General features: G+C 37.7%; 1 protein-coding gene across 1 annotated transcript in view; it reads left to right on the top strand.

The window, feature by feature from the left end:
* Positions 1-20,074, top strand: part of Fap (fibroblast activation protein alpha) — a 73,664-nt gene that overhangs the window by 49,289 nt on the left and 4,301 nt on the right. The window contains 5 exon segments of the mRNA XM_029484882.1: positions 716-763; positions 5,858-5,956; positions 6,407-6,476; positions 7,228-7,422; positions 12,426-12,520. Coding sequence (XP_029340742.1) covers positions 716-763; positions 5,858-5,956; positions 6,407-6,476; positions 7,228-7,422; positions 12,426-12,520 — 507 coding nt within the window.

The raw sequence follows: 20,074 nt of genomic DNA, 5'->3' as shown, positions 1-20,074 counted from the left end.
TTGGGAGCCCTGTGATCCATCCACTAGCTGTCTGTGAGCATTCACTTCTGTGTTTGGTAGGCCCCGGCATAGTCTCACAAGAGACAGCTATATCTGGGTCCTTTCAGCAAAATCTTGCTAGTGTATGCACTGGTGTCGCATTTCAATAGCCTCTTCCTCCTGCCTTAACTTACTAACCCCCAAAAATATGACCTAAAATAGCATATTAGAAAAGGAAGCAATGTAAAAAAATTTATTTGTGCGTGTCATAGTCACAAGGATAAAAGATGTTAGCTTTTATCCACCAAAGCAAACTGAACATTCAACAAATGAGACGAAATCTAGGTACTGATGAAAGTCACTTAGAAATAAATATACAGCTGGAACTTTTCCAGTGCGGTGTGACAGCTTCCCGGAAGGCCACTTGCAGCTTCTGAGGCCTTTCTGTGTAACTAATTAGGTTTTTAACTATTAAGGCTCACTCTGGAAAAGCTACAGCGCTGGTAAGGCTTCTCATAGTTCTGTTCTTTGATTGGGCTTTGACCTGATGGGTGTGGTTTAAATGAAACTTAAAATGTCTGCTTCTCTAGGGTTAAAAAGAAATGTTCATAAAGGCAGCAAAGAGTTAAAAGATGTACTCGTCTTGGCGCTCGTCGTAATACTACAAGCAGTCCTGGCTGACAGTGACCTGTTGTTTCTGACAGTAATCACAATTTTGTTTCTGTTCTGCACACAGGCCCTGGCCTCCCCATTTCCACCCTCCATGATGGCCGCACAGACCAAGGTATTGTCTTGCATCTAAAGGTATCCTGAGTTCTCTAGTGTCAGCCCCTTCAGAGGGCAGGATAGTTAGCCAACCCAGGCGAGGTGAATTGTGATGCCATGTTATCATCATAAAGTTCATTATTCCACAGATTGAAATATTGTTTGCTTTAAACCTGGTCACATGAAGTCAAGGACTTCTTGGTAGTGGGGCCGTGACATAATAGAAACCACACCACAGAGATCAATTCTTTCTTCTTCCCTGGCTTTCTAACACCACAGAAGATTAGAATTAGAAGGAAAGCATATTCGTGTAACTTCTTTCTCCTCAAAAAAGAATTCCTGCTTTTCCAGGAGGAGGTTTTTTTTGTTTTTTTTTTTTCCTTTTATCACCCCACACTGGCAAAAATTTCTAGACATCACTTCTTACTTCTCCAATTTGGTTCAGAGCAGAGGGTGATTATCACGCCAGCTCTTTTGTTTGTTTTGCTTTGTGTTAACAGCTATATCACATTGTTGCCATGTGTGAAAGTCCTGGAATTTGGGGATACGTTCCATTTTTGACTGCTGTCATCATAGCTCTCCTATACCTTGAATTTGCGATGGTGCTTAAAACGATTCACAGGTCAAAGATGGCCATTTTTGCTTTCCACAAAGTTATCTGTATTTAATTTTCTGGTGTTCTTCCTGCTGGTTCTGCATTATCCTCTGATTGGTCGTTAAACAACACAACCAGATTGGAGTTGCTGGAGAACAGGGGGGATGTGGGGCAAGGGGATGCTCCTGCCTTCAGCACTCAGACCTGCAGCTGTCCCTGGACACTTGGCTGACAAGTCAGGACACTACTTGGGGATTACTTTTGTGTCAGTTTAATGGATCAAGAATAGGTGAAAATGAAGTCATGAAGAAAAGGCCAGCTGCTCCGGATAGGACAGGGAGTCTGAAGTAGGACAGTAGATTTCATTTCATTTTGAAGTTATTTTTAATCTGGATTCTAATATTGATGAAAAATAGGTTAGATGTGTTTATAAGACACATTCAACATTGAGAGAACATTTCAAAGCAATACTACATTCAAGTCCTGAATTTTTGTTTTAATAGAAATCTCCATAGATATTTAAAGTTCTCTTTATCACCACTCTAAAATATAACTCAACTTCCTTTCCCCCATAACATGAATTTCTATATCCTAGCTTTTTTTTCTTGATGTTCTCGTTACATTCCAGGCAGATACTAATCTTTTTAATGCTTTTGAAGTTTTATTATACCACTCTCCATATACATCACATATATTTTTATGTTTTCTAATTTAAGAAATGACTCAAATTCTTTTAGAGAACAGAGCCACCAACTTGTCTAATGAATCAGTATTCATCTGCGATGTATTTGTTATTTTTCTCATTCTGTCAATCAAATCTCTGAGAAGAAGGCAACTTGAGGGCATCCAGGTCGCTGTGATCAGAAGGCGTGGTTGCAGGGTTTTAAGCTATCTGGTCACATTATGCCTGCAGAGAGCAGAAAGAATACAGGAAAGGGGCAAGGTAGACCGGCCTCTCAGACTTTAACTTACTTCTAGAAAGCCTCTACCTCTTAAAGATTCTAGAACCTTCCAAAACAGTGCCAGTAACGGGAAAGCAAGTATCCAAACACAGGAGCCTAATGAGAAACAATATTCATATTCAAACCATACCATATGCTTATCACAAATATAGATTCTTAGAGCCTCCAGTCAGGTAGATTTTAAACTGTGCTCGGTAATCTATACTTTTGATTAAGATCTAACTGCTATTTTATATCAAATTCTGTGCATTACATTTTTTTAAGTTTTTTTTTTAAACCCACTATCCTTTTCATTTGGTGCCAGCAATATTCATTCAGCAAATATTTTTTGAGCATTTACTAAATTAGGCCATCCACTGTGGTACTATTTCTCTAAAATGATGGAGACCAGATTGGACATTTATTCCTACCCTCAAAGAATTTAGAGATTAGTGGGTGATGCAAATGTATGAGCAGGCAACAATGAGAAAATGAAATGCAGTGCTAAGAGAAAGGAAATATAGGAAACATAAAGACATACAGGGAAAGCCCATATCTGGGTTATTTCAGGTAAGAAATGTATCTTAATGCTCCTCATCAAACCTGAGATACTTGAATACAAAAGAAATTGATGCTGTTTGAATAGCAGTGTTGGTTGGCGGATTGAAATAGCTGCTTTTACTCACAAAGTACTCACTGTAGAGAACAGAACTTGGGGGAGATGGTAAAATTTGTTTAGCATACCAATAGGATATTCAGGTGGAACTGGTTGGCCTACAGTGAGCTGATTTGGTGATCTGAGTGTCAGAGTAGCAATTGTACTGAAGATGATCATGAAGAAGCTCTGAGCTTATGGACATCTTGGTGTCAATGGCCTTGAAAGTGCTGAGATGGTAAATTAGTAAAAAGTGAGCCAACTGCCATTTAGAGCAGAGTCTAGAAAACAGGGGTAGAGGAAACAAGGCTAAAGCAAGGTAGGACCTGCCTAAGAAATTAGTGGGAGTTTGTTTCGACAAAGCCACCAGTGCTTCTAGTGCATATGTCTGTGAAGAGAGAAGAAAGGCTGGCTGCTAGCTGGGAACAGTTAGTGTTTTGTAAGATGATAAATACTTGTTGTGTGTTGACTGAAGAAATTACGAGGCTAAAGGAGATTGAAGAATGCTAGGTGCAGAACATGGCACACGTCTGCAATTCCAATGCTGAGAGGTAGAGAAACGGCATCAGAAATTGGAGCCTAGTCTTGACTACATATGTATCCTATACTGTACAAGCCCCAAGAGATAGAATAAGAAAAGTCCTTGACAGGTGGGGGGCGGTCGGGTTCAGAAATACATGAAGAGATTAATCTCCTGTGAGGAGAAAGGATGAAGAGGTTGTGGTGGGTTCATGAAAGTTTGAAAACCTAAAGAAAACAGTGGCTTTCATTTCCATTCAAAGAAGAAAGTTGTTTGAAAACAGCAGATTATACTGGATACTATGGAAACCCAGAGAGTTGGCACTTAATATTGAGGTCCCATTTGAAGTTTAGTTGCTTTGGGCAGTGCAGGTTCTCATTAAAATAAGTAACCGAATGACCTTACTTATCGGTTTCTCCACAGATTCTTTACAAAGTTTAATTAATAGAAATGCATTTCCTTAATATGACTTTTACAAAAAACAGAATATAAGATCTATCACTTTTAAAGTTCAACTGAGTTTTATCATAATAAAGTATGTACAAACATATGGAATATGGACTCCATACCTTATACTAGACCCTCGGTGAGAGAGCAGTGAGCATAGGAAGATGAGCAAAGGAAAAAATGTGGTGGACTATAACCACCCCTTACAAAGTGAGGGCTCATAATGCTCCATAGAAAAGTTCAGTCGCCACCTCTCACTGTTACCATACTCCTGTGAAGTTCAATTTGTGCTTTAAGAAGCAGGACAACTTTTTGCTCACTATTTAGAAGAACGTGGCTCCAACTACAGAGGCATTGATTAGGTTTTCAACCAAACCTGGTACTTCATTAAGTCATAAATTTGAAGGTTCATTAATTAGCAAGAGAATGGCAATGAAGTTAAAAATCATACAATATGATAACACCTTCTATTTCCAGTCTGTGTGGTCAGATAACAGGAATAGCAATCATGAGCCCATTACCTGCTCTCTCTCCACTCTGGCCTCATACAGGGTTGACTTCTGGGGGAACTCAGCAGACAGACTCCACATGAGGGAAGGCAGTAGCTGGATTCACTTAAATGTGTACATTTAATTTTTATGAGTTCTAACGTGTAGTATGTCACAAGTATTTCTTTTCTGATGGGTTACCCAAAACTAATGTGAAACTTATTATGTCTTTTATATAAATCTTATCCAAAGCATTTCTACGTGTGCTAAGATGAAATATAACACATTTTGGAGCAAAGTGCCATGAGCATATGAAAACAGAGAGCTCTACGGGATGTGGTTTGGCAAACAGGGTCTCCAGTTCACTGTCTTCAGTGACCGCTTTTCAAAAATGAATGTAAACAAAATCTTCAGGATTCATTTTGTAGCAATTACCATATCTCACAAGTCATCTACTTCTCTGTTTCACAGAAAAAAAAATTTGTAACTCTACATATTGTATGAAAGACTAATTTTTTTCATGAAGATGCTAGTATCAAATTAAAACTTATTTTAAAGAGATTTCTTAATATAAACCCATTTACATGTATTGCCAATCTATAACACTCAGAGGATCAACTGATTTATTCAGTTTGAAACATTAAAGTGTGAAATATAGCTGAGCTCAAGGACGAAGTGTAGCTTTTGTTTTGTTCTGAGGGAGGGAGGGTCTTAGGCTTTCAACTGCACTAATCTTGAATTCACTGTGTAAACCAAGCTGGCCTTGGACTCACTGAGATCCTCCCTTCTCAGTCTCCAAGGGCTGAAATTCTGGGCAGGAGCCACTAATTCTTACTGTAAACAGCAGCAGCATTTAGATTGTTTTTCAGGCACAAGACACAATACTGTGTGTTGCTCTTTGACTAAGATAGACAACAGCTTTGAGAGAAAGACTTTGAAAGAACCATGTACGTGGCAGTTTGTTTTCGAAAAAGATACATTTCTATATTAATCAAATATAACAGGAAAAGGTCAAGATATAAATATAAAAATCTCAGAAAGGAGATTTAACTCCTCATGCTGAATACATTAGGTTCGCAGTATGTCACCCTTTCACTGAGATGGGTCAATCATCCGGAGACTGTATTTCCCCCTTTCACTCAACGTTTAAAGAAATGTCACCTAGTCAGCCTTGTGGCTTCAAAATGAAAGACTGCAGTCAGATAGGGTACAAGATGGTCAAATGAGCATGGTTGCTCTGATAGTTTTGCTTAAAATGCTGGAATTGTTAGGGGCTTTGAGGACCCTGGTTGGATATGATGTCCTCGCACGTTGGCATCTCCACTGCATCATGACTGTGACTGTGGCAGACCCTTAGTCACATCAGGGTCACCCATCCAAGCCAAAGGAATTTCATGAAAGAAGTTATTTATGTGAAGAGTATAAGTTGAAGATGAACATTACATCATATCCTTTTTTTTTTAAAAGAAATACAAGTATTAGAAGAAAACAAAGAACTGGAAAATGCTCTGAGAAATATCCAGCTGCCTAAAGTGGAGATTAAGAAGCTCAAAGACGGAGGAATGAGTAAGAAATTCTAAAACTTTCTCACTTATTGATGTGAAGGTGAACACTTTGCTTGCTTAAAATAAAATCACTGAGTAAATTTTATAGTCCAAGCCATATAAGCTCTCATTTAAAATAGCCTTTCCCTAACATTTATTTTTTGTTAAACATTTTAATATGATTATAAATACAGTTGACCATCTACTTTTCCATATCTCCCTCTCTACACTGACATTTTTAAAAGAAGACTTTATCATGTTTTAATTTTAAAATAGACGCTTGTAGAGCAAATAGGTATTTTGAGGGTTTACAGTCATTTGCAAATTAGACCTGAAATAGGTCATAAAGTCAATTGAAAGTACGTTCTTAATCCTCAATGATTTACTGGCTTGCTTTTATGCTGTACATTGTTTACAAGAAAATAACATGCATGGGATGAAATAATTATTCTCCCTCTTTCTGTTTTCAAAGCTTTCTGGTACAAGATGATTCTGCCTCCTCGGTTTGACAGATCAAAGAAGTACCCTTTGCTAGTTCAAGTGTACGTAATCTTTTGTGTAGTGTAAAAGCTATTTACTGAAAATATGTTGGATGAAACACACGTTTATGAAATAGAATGAACCATTCTCCTTGGTAACAGTTCCTATTGATGCTGTTTTTATATATTCCCCTAACTAATCAGGGTAAATAAAATATGGCTACTTAAAATAGATCGAGGAAGTTTGGAGATTTGAGATGGACTCGCCTACATTGGCTGGGTTGAGTTTCCTTGGGATGGCAAATTGCCGAATGTGTCAGAATACCTTTGAGATAGAGAGATTGCAGCCAAAAGAAAAAAAAATAGTGTAAATCATCTTAACATCTTATGTAATTGAGTTAGAAATGAAATAAAGGAATGGAATACATTTAGTGGAATCACACCCAAAATCAGTGCTGACCTACACACAATTTGCTTAAAACACCATGCATTTTTTTTAGTATATCTTATGTCTGCTTTTAGCAAGTGGCAGGTGGCAGAAATGACGAAAAACCCACACATATTCCTTGAAATGCCAACCCTAGATGTATCCGTTTTGGGGAATAGGAGAGGCTGTGTCCCAAAACAACTTCCTTGTAGCAAACCTCTGGGAAAAGCCTGGTCACCTCTTGATTTAGAGCCAGCTCTAATGCTATTGATATTGAAATTTTTATCTCATAATGGGCCTGGGAACTGTTGAAATTTGTGCTAGACTCCGGTGGGAAACTAGATTTTATTTTAAAAATTCAGAAATTATTTTTTTCTTTTCCTTTAGGTATGGTGGTCCTTGCAGCCAGAGTGTTAAGTCTGTATTTGCTGTTAATTGGATAACTTATCTCGCAAGTAAGGAGGGGATAGTCATTGCCTTGGTAGATGGTCGGGGCACTGCTTTCCAAGGTGACAAATTCCTGCATGCCGTGTATCGAAAACTGGGTGTATATGAAGTTGAGGACCAGCTCACAGCTGTCAGGTGAGCAATTTTCAACAAACTGTCCACACACGACAAGTGCAGCATCACTACTGTAGGCCCTACAGGGGCCCCTGAACACGATGGGTGTGTCCTGCCTCTGAGCCATAGTTTCCGTCAAGTTTACAATTCCTAATGACTTCATTCTTTTTCAGTCTAGCTTACTGACTTGGTACAAATGTATTATTATTCTTAAAGGAATCTTCTTGGTCAAATAAGGGGAAAGCTGTTCATGGGAATGGGCTAATAAAGGTGAAGAAAACTGCTTGGTAGATCCAAGGCATTCCAACCGTACTTTTTATTGATTACCATGGCCCACAATTGAAAAAACAAAAAGAAAAAAATTACATAAGTTTAGTGATATCATCAGTAAACCTGAATATCTTCAATTGTTGTCAGTCCTCCTCTTTAGAATTGGTTCAGATTTTCATAGTCACTGCACATCCTAGGTGTTGGAAGTTCATTTGTGAATAATCTTGCTGTCGTTTTTACTATGCTATCATGAGAGTAGATGCCAATTCTCATTTGTCAAAAAGCTCTTGTTATCATATAATAGATGTGATATTCTGAAAACATTTAGAAGGAAGACAGATCTAATTTCTTCTTTCCCAGCTATATTTCTAACCACAGTTAATGGACCCATTGTCTTTTTTTTTTAAATCTAAAACAGTGTTGATGATAAAACACTGCTGTACTAAGGACAGTAATCAGGATTGCCCTAAACTCTTCTTACTGTGGAGTGAGGAAGTGAAGCTAGTGAATAAGAGTCTACCAGTCTGGAAGCTACGGGCTAGCTGGCTGGTTGCACTCATAGATATAGATGATTTTGCACATGCAACAGCTAAAGACTGAATAATGATTCACAACAAAGATCAATTTAAAAAAACTCAGTAGAATATCTCTTATCCCTTTAGTGTCACTGATATTAGCAATATTGATGAACATATACAAAACAAATTTAATTTAACAGGTAGGAAATAGGTCCAGACAGCACTCTATCTATCTATCTGTCTATCTATCTATCTATCTATCTATCTATCTATCTATCTATCTATCTATCTATCTATCTATCTATCTATTGTATTTCTGACTCTAGTCAAAGTAGAAAAATTTAGATTCCTATGTAACTAATTTTATTTTAGAAAGGCAGTCATGACTTATCCATTCGATATTTCTTCCCTTTAGTGAATAGTCATTTATGCACAGACAAAACGTGTTCAGTTAGAGCAGTCAATTTTAATAAGAGATAGTAAGTTAATGATTACCTTGTTAAAGAACATCAAAATTTATAATTCACCTCTCACCTTTGGAAGCTACATGATCTTCATTGATCCAGATTTGATATTATTACTATTAATTTATTTGGAAGAATTTTGTCCAATGAAGAAACAGTTCAAGATTAACTCCACTGGAGCAACAGAGGATTTTGTATTCTGCTTTTGCTTGTTTGTTTTTGTTTTTGCAGTGTTAGAAGGCAAGTCCAGGAGCTAAATCCTTACCTACTGAGCTAAAGTCTCGGCTTAGTTTTCCCAGACTTTGATGTACCCTGTAAAGACTATGAACACATTTGTTGGCCTTCCAGCTTTAATTTTTTTGGGTAATTTGCTAGAGGCATAACTTGGGCCTTGTCTGTTAATATTTGAACTATGCAAAACACCAAGGAATATAAACCAAAAATTTGGCAAAGGCATGAAAATAAAAAAAAAATTATACATCGTGTCTTGAGTTTAAGTGCTTTCTAAGGTTGACAGAATTATATGGTGGTTTGTTTTGGCTTTGGCTTAAAACAACCGTAATCACACAGCTCACTAACAGCAAACTCTGTCATGGTATTTAGACCATTGATTTACTTTCACAGATATAGTACTCAACAAGAAATGAATCCTTAATTTGTTCTTATGGATGAAATAAAAGTATAGATCTGAAGCCCCTGTAAGGACCTTAATGAAAATTGTTATTTCTGGCATTCAGTGTATAGGACACAGAGTCTTGAATCCTTGTAATAATACTAAATTGTCTTTAGTTCTTGATTGCAGATGTAACAGAGGTAGGAACTGGTGGCCATTTCTTTCCCTGAACCTCTTTTCCTAGAATGTTATCTGGAGAAAGAAAGCTCTCCTGAGCTTTATATATAGGGCAAGCATACCACTACCATGTGCTCAGCCACTTAATGCATGCCAGGTTTTAATATGTGTCACCATAACACTCTGTACAAAGCAGTGCAATCCTTGCTTCCAATGCATTTACAATCTGGTAAACATGGATAGGTGGTGCTCTAAGGGGAAGCATTACTGTTAGATGGGATTTTTAGTAAGTCCCTCATGAAGCATAGATCATAGAGCAGCTGCAAGACCCATTCAGGCAACACATGCAGCAGTGCAGAGAGCTCCTTGGCTGCCCCTAGCTTTGTTTGAAATCTCTGGTACATGAACATGTAAAAGAGACCTTGGGATCCAGTTCTTCACAAAAGCAAAGGCTAAATAGGAAAGAATGAGATGAGCCCGAGAGTGATGCAACCCCCTATCTCCCAAGGCAGCCTTTTAGGAATCAGACAGTGAACACCTAACTTGAAGAAACAGGTTTGTAAGCCCTCGGCTGTCACTCTCGAATCAACCCAGAAACGGAATCGTTTTCCTTGAATCTCTTATAAAATTTTATATAGGCGAATTTTCTACATGTCAACAGAAAACCATGCATGTGCATTTGAAACAGCAGTAAGTACCAGTCAAGGCAAGCTAATAAAGGCAAGCAAAGTAGAAAACAGAGGAAGAGCAGACCTCACCTCATAGCCTGCCCGTGCATGAGAATATCTGTAAGGAACAGATGGTAGCGAGTTCACAAGTGCTGGAGGGGAAGGAACATGGTTTCTTCAGGCTTCTTGGAAAATTCCACATTTAAGACAATCACAAAATTTCAGAGATTATAGGGTCAGCTCCATTTATTGGGAGTATATTCGGCATTGTATATAGTCCCATAGTCTTAATTTTATGTGATTTAAGGGTTAATGATGAAAAATTAAAAGAGAAAAAAATATATTATCACACTTACAGATAGTGTCAAAAGAAAATTTCTCAAATAGCCTAATCAGTCACTAGGTTCCAAGATGACCTTAGCCCAGAGTCACTTTTTTTAAGTGGGGAAAATATGTAAAGTTCAATTTAATCTCTAATATTACAAAAACACCTTATTCGTGTGTTACTTCGACTGTGTTGATTAATCCGTATTACCAATAGTTTCTGATATCTCGCCTTCCAGGAAGCTTTTCAGATTTTGAGGATGAAATTTATGGAGCCTTGTTGATCTCAAAAGCTTGTATTATCTAGCTAACCTTTAGCCTAGTTCTGCCACATTAAGTGTTAATGTATCATTTCCATGTTAACCACTAAACTATCATTTCCTGTAAATGTCATCCTTTCAGAATAAACCTAGCCAGGGAGCGGATAAGAATTTCCTGTTCCTGGGTATCACCTGTTATTTGCTTTGTGCTACAGATGCAAGGCAATATGATTGTTAGCCTCTGGAAGATCATAAAATCATGACCGATTTTATGGCTCAGAACTGTCTTCCAACACCAGTAGTGAGACTATCTTTTAACAAGAAAGCGAACCTTCTCTACTCCCATTTTGATTTTGAAACGTGTGGGAGAATGGCTGAAGGGCCGGCCACACATCTCCTGCACATCTGCTCGCTTTTCCTTGATCAGCTTCCACACAGGTAGCAATTTTCCATTCGCTACTCCATTTCTTCCCTGTACACTCAGTGTCCTTCAGAATTCGTGTCGGGTAAGCTGTGACTAACGGGGCCTCTTCCCATCTGTTTGTCCCGGGCATTTGCCCAACTCCTCAGTGCGTCAGAAACGTGCATGCTGAGTCGATGCAATGAGAGAAATGGTTGCTATAAAATCCATTTAAGTAATTCTAGAGAACTGGCAAAAAGGGTTCAGAGGTAGAGCACTAGCATAGGAAACCTAAGGACCTGGGTTCGATTCCCAGAACAACAAAAGAAAAGGAGAAAGTCCATTATTCTATTAAAAACAACAACAACAACAAACAACAGACATGCGTGTTCTACTTCCGGAGAACGAACGAGAAAGGCATAAAGAGAAAGCAGAGGCCTCACCAATATGTTTTGGAGACTGTACCTCACGGGGTCCCTCCCTTCCATCTGTCTGCTGTGGCGCTCTCCAGGGCCCACTCACTCCCGGTCACCCCTTCTTTCTTCCCTTGCTTCTGATCTCTACAAAGTTTACTTAGGGCTCTCAACCCATTCTTCCAATAAGTCTCATTTTCTCTAGAATACAAGAGAATCAAGGTAAAAATGAACAGCAAACATTGTTTTGGAGGCTTCCCGGGACTTTTAAAGGTTGTTGGTTCTTTTTTTTTTTTTAGTCTGTTATTCCTAAGGGAAAAAATTATTTTGAAAACGTTTTGGAAATGTGATGGAGCCGAGCAAATCATTTAAACATTTTAAAAGGATACACGTAGATATATTTTGTTGTCCATACCATAGTAAATTGGAGGGCTCCTGTTTCTGAACAGCAAGAATAGATTTGTTTTTCTGATGAATAGGACTTAATATCAAAATGATGGTTATCAACAATTATGCAAATAAAGTGATACAACTTTAATAAAAATTGAATCAGCAGTGAAGCAAAATTCCTTTCCAAGATCCAAGGATTTGGAAATTTGGTACTAGTAGCAATGTCATTGTATTCTAACAAGGCAATCTGGCTACAGGCTTTGATAACTCACAAGATTCAAACACTGGACCTGAGGACCCTGGGATCAATAAGGATGAAGAGTGGAGTCTAAGATGATCCTTTTATCCTCTGTAGAAGACATAACAATATTATTTTAGTTATTTGTAAATGCAGCCTTATTATGCACGTGTTTAAACAAAGAAATGGAGCGTTTCTATTAAATCTTTGGATTAAATATGCTTGTGTAATGAAGTAAATGTCATGTGTACACAATTAAAATTCTAAAAATTTGTTTCTTTCACTTCAGAAAATTCATAGAAATGGGTTTCATTGATGAAGAAAGAATAGCCATATGGGGCTGGGTGAGTTGTTTTATACATTCTCTGCCTGTTACTCGGTTCGGTAATCCTCATTTTCGAAAGTGTTCGCTTAGAAGGTTTTTCATGAAATGTCAGTGTTGCAACATAATTTAATCTGTCAATAGAAACAGTCAATTTGGATAATACCAGCTTTGAAGTGGTGGTTTTAAGTGTTTGTTCCTTTTTTTCTGATTTAATTTCTTCATTGTATATCAAATGAATCCATAATTGACACATTTTTACTTAATTTTTAATACTAAATTGTAGCATATTGAACTGAACTATGCCCTTCAAAGGTTTGATTGCCTCCCTGATTTTGGATTTAATATTTATCTTAAGTTTTATATTTCTTTTTCATAAAAATCTGAGCTAAGGGTTGAAATGATAGGAACTTTTGGTATAAAAATTGCTTAGTATCTATCTAGACCAGTATAATCCTAACAGAGCTGTTAGGCAATTTTGTCTTTGGGTTAGATCAAAGTATCCCTTAGACCCAATGTGCATTGGTCCTAATCTGAAAGGAAGCATTGTTTGTCTCCTTAGCTCTTGGTCATGGAGATGACACTACCCCCACTTGTAAGGACTGATACATTTATTAACAATAAACACAAAAATGAGTGCCAGACTTTATTAATTGTGAGCAATGAAGTCATTGGACACTCTAGGGAAGTATTGGGAAAGTTTAAATTTGCCCATTATGAATTATGATAATTACCCTTCAAAGAAGTCTCCCTGCTTCACATTTTGGTCTGGATTTGGACATTTGCAAGTCACTTTGCAGCCAGTTGGGCTTGGGGTGTTTGTCTTGGCTGTTTTCTGTGAGAGCAGCCTGCACAGGATGGATGGAGGGAGTGAAACCCCTGCATTGAACAGAATCCTCAGGATCCAACTCAGCTCTGAGCTCAGTGACCGGATGAAGGGCTGTTAGGAATTTGGAGAAAGTTGTTACTGCAATCCAGTTGCTCCTTCTCAAAACTATCCAATGTTAAGTTTCTAAGCAGGGTGGGATTCAAATGGGTAGAGAAGCAAGTGAAATGTTTTTATAGGGGAATATTTCAGATAAGACCTTTCCTACTATCCATTTTTTGTTTGTATTTTGGTTTTGGTGAAATGTCTATAGTAGATCTTTGACAGAGTCTCGTTCTAAGGAAATCATGTATAATCATTAACATTTTGCTTAGAGCAATGCTTTATTTTTCCTGTAGGTTCTGAGTAACCATAAACTAGAACATTCCATTTCACTTACTGAACACGGTTAGGTATAAGTTTGATAGAGAATCTTCTATATGGGCTGACCTGAAAACTCACTCATCACCCAGCAGTGCATTTATATCAACCCAGAATCCTTCAATAAAAGAAGCTTACCATATCTGATTGTGTAAATACCACCAGAAGAAATAGTATTTCATTTTTATTGCACTGCCTACTCTTTCACATAGCCATGGTCATGAAGCAGACTTGTAGGAGCAATTTTTAAAGAAGAAAGCAATGAGGGGCTTGTCAATGCATGCCATACCTGAGTAGACCCCAAGTGGCTTGAGGAAACAAGGTGCCCATAATGCTATGCCCCTTTATATATCAGTTCTTACAGTTTGGGACAATCCATTAACCCATATGTCTGGTCTCTGACATCTATTCCTTCATCCTTTAAATCATCATTATATCTCAACTAGGTCACCTGTTAGCCAATTTATTTTATTTTTTCTGACACAGTCTCATGCATCTCAGATTACCTATCAACTACCTAAATATCTGAGAATGACCTGGAACTTCTGTTCTTCCTAAATCTACCTTCCAGGTGCTGGGATGACAAACACGAACTACTTTCCCCAATTTTACATGATAGTGGAGTTCTACCTTGGTTTTTATGCATGCAAGGCAAGCACTATATGTACAGAATCACATCCCCAGCCCTCACACTAGGATTCTTATGGAAAAAAGAGTGATCAGTGGGAGTGGGGGTGTCTCTGACCTCTTTGCTTACTCTCTTCCTTCCACTCGATTGCCTTGTCCAGCCTTGATATGAAGGCTTGTGTCTAGACTTTTGACTAGATTTGACTTTCATATAAGGGAAGAATATAGAAAATACATGTTTATTGAGAGATATACTTGTTGTGCATAACAGCAGGGAGGAGTGTAGTTAATTGTGTCTGTGAGAGCTAATAGAGATACCAGATATGAATCAGCATCTTTGATAGTCAATAACAGTTTAGTAAATGGGCATTCCAGAATGTGAAGACCACATTTATTCTCATCTTGATAAAGCAAAGAAGCATTTGTGAGTCAGTCAAGAGTATGAAAAACTTTGAAAGGCTAAAGACTCATAAAGTTTGGAGATGTCTGGAGAAGTAAGTCATCAGTTAACAAGGACCTACTTGGCCACACAAAGGAAAGCGTGTGTAGCTTTTTGTATTCTGTGCCTCTGTGATCATGAATCTATGGGTTCCTTAAATGTTAGTATGACCAGACAGGGCTCAAGTATGGTTTTCACCCATCAATGCTCTGTAGGCCATTGGAGCAAACTCTGCGGTTTCAAGCATGATATGATTTCAGAATCTGGCCTTTTGCAGCCCCTTTTCTTCTGAGTCTTATAATTCAGTTGCTTGTCTGTCATCTCTCCAGGACACAAGATACATGGGCATCATTCTTAGTTTTCTCCAAACTAACCTTAATATGGTCTACTATAAAACAAATCTTCATCATCTCTGAAGACATCATTTACTGAGTCATCCAAATTAGAAAGCTTAAAAGCTTCTTACCTTTAGGCCTCTTTCCGAGTCCAAAATTCTGATAAATTCTCTTTTTTCCACTTCAAACTGTTGAATAACTATTACTATCCCCAATGGCATTGTTTAGTTTGAGTTTCTTCATGAATCATCGAGGCATAACTTCTCAAATGTTAGGCATATATCTATCACCCAAAAAGCTTATTAAAACACAGCTTCCAGATCCTTACCACCAGAGAGTCTGCTAAGGCTCAGAAATGGCACTTATGATCATATTCTAGATAATGCTGATGCTTTTGGTCTATGGTCTTAGGTTGGGTAGTTTCTAATAAAGTTATTTTAATTGCTTTTTAACTGACTGTGGACAGGCCTCAACAACTCTAGGGTTGTTTAAAATGTTGTCATTGTAAAGCATTTTTGTTTTGGTTTTTGGTTTTTATTCTTTGACAATTGTGTGTGTGTGTATACACAATTGAATATTCATACATACATACATACATACATACATACATACATATATTCAACAGAACATTCCATAACAAGATACAAAGATACAATAAGACTAGACACAAGCCTTCATATCAAGGCTGGACAGGCAATCGAGTGGAAGGAAGAGAGTAAGCAAAGAGTCAGAGACACCCCCACTCCCACTGTTAAGAGACTCACAAAAACACCAAGCTAAGAAGCATAACATATATATATATATATATATATATGTGTGTGTGTGTGTGTGTGTGTGTGTGTATATATATATGTATATATGCAAAGGACCTAGCACCGACCCATGCCTGCTTCATGATTGCCATGAAACACAATTTTAATGTGTTATTTTTCTACTTCTTTATACTTTGAGGTTCCATGGTGATCATAGTATAATAAATAGCAAATATACATCCTGCCCCAGGTCCTTGGCTACCTTGTTCCTGCTGCCTTTTCAATCCTGTTTCTCCCAGATCTGATATGTAGCCAAACTATGATTGTGCTTTGCTGTTTCTGTGGCCTTATAACTTCCTAGCAACACTTCCATGCACTGCCTCCAGCACTCACCTTGTCCTCCCTCTAAAACAGAAAAAACACTCATTCCTTAGGATCCAGCCCAATGCAACAATCTCAGTGTCTCTTTAACTCTTCACTCTTCTTCTTAAAGGAACAGGTACCTCTTTGCTTCTTCTACAAGCATTGAGGTTCTTCAAGAGAATGGATTGTATAATTTTTTGATAGCTTTTTTTCTCAGATGTTTAGCAAATATGTAATCATGTCAAGCATCTCTGATATTACTTAAACTGAATTTAATCGTGTACCTTCATGTTCTCCCATAATTTGTCTCACTCATATCAAAAGGGTTTTTTTTTTTTTGGTCAGGAAAATAGTCTATAATCTAATAGTTTGGGAAACAGATATTTATTTAGAATAGTGTTTGGCCCCATGGAAGACTAAGAAAGAAACTTTTTAAAAAAATTTGTTTAGCATAAAAAGTATTCCACAATTATTTATTACTTCCTTTTCCACAAATATGTATTAACAGTAGTTTTCATGGCTTTATCTATGAGAAGACCTGTTGATGTTAATAATCCCACCCACTGTATTGGTGTCTTAGAAAGATAATGTCATGGGATAGAAGGTGGTCTGAGAATAGAAAGCAAGGATACAACATTAACACTAGGGACAAATTGCAAAGGCTTGCAATTAGCCAGAGAAAGAGGCATTTGGAAGAGCCCATAGTCTTACAGTTCCCTTAAAGACTAGTAAGTAAGAGTCTGTTGGAAACTGGAGATATGAAGGAGGAAGGAAGACTTTAAGATTTGATTATAACAGGTTCGCAGATGCTAATATTTCATATCAGAAAAGAAGTTATCTTTTCCTGTGTAGTATTAAGCATTTCTGTAGCCTATTAAGTAGGTCATGTCTAACCCCACAAATACTGTTTAAAATTGGTTTTTCAGTAAGCTTCAAATCCTACATTTTCTTTCCAGATACAGATTTTTTTTTTTAAAGAAGGAAGGAGCATTTTTGGCACCACTTTTTATTATGTGGGTGAGATAACCAAAGATTTATAGCCCTCATTTTAATCAGTTGCAAAATATGTTATGTCTCCATCATGGTGTTTAAAATATGCCTGTTCATTCTAATGTTTTCTAATGGGTATGGGTTTGCCTTTGGGCCATTTGCCAATACTTCGATACATTTTAGGATTTTACTCAAGAGAAAGGCTATTGGTATGTGGGACAGAAGGCCAGGAAGAGGTTTTAATGCTCAACACTGCTCAAGAAAGCCTATAACATGTGTTAAAATCTTGAATGCAATGAAAAATTAAAGCAATTATTCTTACTGTTCAGGAACAGGGAGAGGTTTGTGTAAACTATTAGAAAAAGAAACTACACTTGCAGCCTTCGCTTTGTTAGTGAAGACCTAGCCAGGTGGTGTTGAATAAGCAGCAGTTCATTATTTAATCTTAGTTCCTTTCTCTTGCAGTGACTAATTATAAGCGATTTGAATTGCTATGTGAGAACAATGTAAATGTAGAAAGAATACACTTCTAATGAGGGACCATGTTAAACTATATTTCTGCCAAAAGAAGTTGCCCTGGTGTGGGGAAACAGGAAATGTCATGGGTTGCTAAGGCAGCCCTTCTGGGTTTGAGCCCTACCTCAGGTTTTTATTGATTCTGCAGCTACTGTGTGAGCTTCAGCTTTTCCTTTATAAAAATTCATCAACAATTTCTTTCCCTGGTCACTGTGGGAATTACGGGAGATAACAGTGGAATTATGTATTCAGTAAATATGTATTTTTATCCCTCCTGCATACCAGGCCATATTTTCAGTGTTGGGAATAGATCCATATGCAAAACAAACAAAACTCTCTACTTGCGAAGTTGGAGAATAGTGGGAGAGAAAGATAAATAAGTACAATACAAAATGTTGAGAGATGGGAAGGGATATTCAAAAATGCAAAATAAAACAAGATAGAAGGGAAGCTAAGAGCTAGGTGTAAGTGAATGGTTCGAAACTAGAAAGCTAGAGAGGCTGTCTGGAAGTGAGTTAAGACCTGAAGAACAGACGTGAGGTGTGAGGCCAGCTGCTTTCATGGGGAAGAGTTATCCAGGTGGAAAGTCATTGCTTTTGCAAATGTCCTGAGGCCAGATCACATTTCCACAGTTCAGAGAACAAGTGGGAGACAAAAGAGGACAAAAGAAACAAAAGAAGACAAAAGAGACCAAAGAGAAAAAAATGCATAGCAGGGGGTAGGGGCTGGGGGCTGGATGGACAAGACACATGGTGTGGATACCAGTCCTCAGCCAGAAAAAGTGTTAGCTAGTTATTGTTATTGTTGGTAGGTAAAATGTCCCAAAGTGTATGATAGCTTAAATAAGAGCGTCCATACCCCTGTTTTAAAATTCTGTGCCCTTCCAGGAATGATTTTAAAGGCATCCTTCATTTCAACAAAATGGCAAGGCATCTAAGTGCAGAGGACACCATTCTAGAATTCTCTTGGCCAATCTGCTCTGTGGGCACATTTCTTACAGCAGCCTCCCACTCCACCAAGGATCCCCACTCATGAGAGAGCAGAAAAAGTCAATGTGGGTTCTTTTCTAGCCCTCTTCATTTCTACAATAGGAATTGCTTTTCCAGGATGCCTGGGGATTTAAAGTTGAACCTCGTGCTGTGCCATGGATGCAGTATGATTTTGCTATTACCAATTTCTAGACAATATTTGCATCCAATCTCAAAACAGAAAAATATATATATGTGTATATTTGAACCCAGTGCTGTAACCTAATCCCTGGGTTGGTATATATTAATAATGTGTAAGGTTTTGAACACAGATGTTTGAGGAGATCTTAATATGTACTAGCAATCACAATGTCCTATCATGTATTCTCTTCTTGGAAACATGGAGACCAGAGGGCATACCAAATGTTATTATTTTAGTAAATGCTCCTTTTCCTGTAAAATCATGAACAACGGAAGTCTTAGGTTCACTCTGCTCTCATTTGAAAATGAAATTAAAGAGGAAGGGAAACCTTGCCATCCAGGAACAGTTCTTGCTGTCCTACTAATTAAAACAAATTATTTTCATAAGTGAAATTTGAAATCATGTAGACAATTTCACTTACCAAAATGATTTTCGAAACCCAAATGTTCCTTCTGCTTTTAAAAAATCTATTTTTCCCTATTAAAACCTAGTTTAGTTCTCCTCCAAATATAAGAAAAAGAGGCCACAGTATAATTGGAGCAGCCTATTTTATTCTGTGGGTTTGCAGCCAAGGGCCCTCAATAAAATTCCCCAGAGATGGAAAAATAAAACCATAAAGTACTTAGAGGATTCTTCACTCAAGGAAAAACACAACAGAATTCCTTCCACTCCTCATACTTCATGAGTTTTAACAGTGGACATGCTTGCACCTTTCTGCTCTTCTCCTTCTCTGCCTTCCTCTTCCTTGCACTGCCCCTACCCCTCTTTAAAGATACCAACAACTTTCCTTCGTTTGGGCTGCTGTGACAAGACTCCCCAAAACTGCCCATAACCTATATAGCAAACAACTGCAGCCATGTCAGACTCATAAAATGGAGAAAGCTGTAGCTTCAGTGTCCACCTCACGGAACTGCCCTGAGTGCTAGAAAGCATCTTACAGTTTGGAAACAATTCCCTTTTTCTGTGCATCTCTTTCAAGTAGAATCCTGGTTGGTTGGTTAGTTGGTTGGTTGGTTGGTTGGTTGGTTGGTTGGTTGGTTGGTTGGTTTGGTTTCTTGTTTAACAAAGACCTAGTTAGAAAGCTCTAAGAAAGAAAGAAAGAAAGAAAGAAAGAAAGAAAGAAAGAAAGAAAGAAAGAAAGAAAGAAAGAAAGAAAGAAAGAAAGAAAGAAAGAAAGA

This window comes from Mus caroli, chromosome 2 (genome assembly GCF_900094665.2).
Source record: "Mus caroli chromosome 2, CAROLI_EIJ_v1.1, whole genome shotgun sequence".
Classification (NCBI taxonomy): domain Eukaryota; kingdom Metazoa; phylum Chordata; class Mammalia; order Rodentia; family Muridae; genus Mus; species Mus caroli.
Note: the sequence above shows the minus strand (reverse complement) of the source record. Positions and strands in the feature narration are given on the sequence as shown.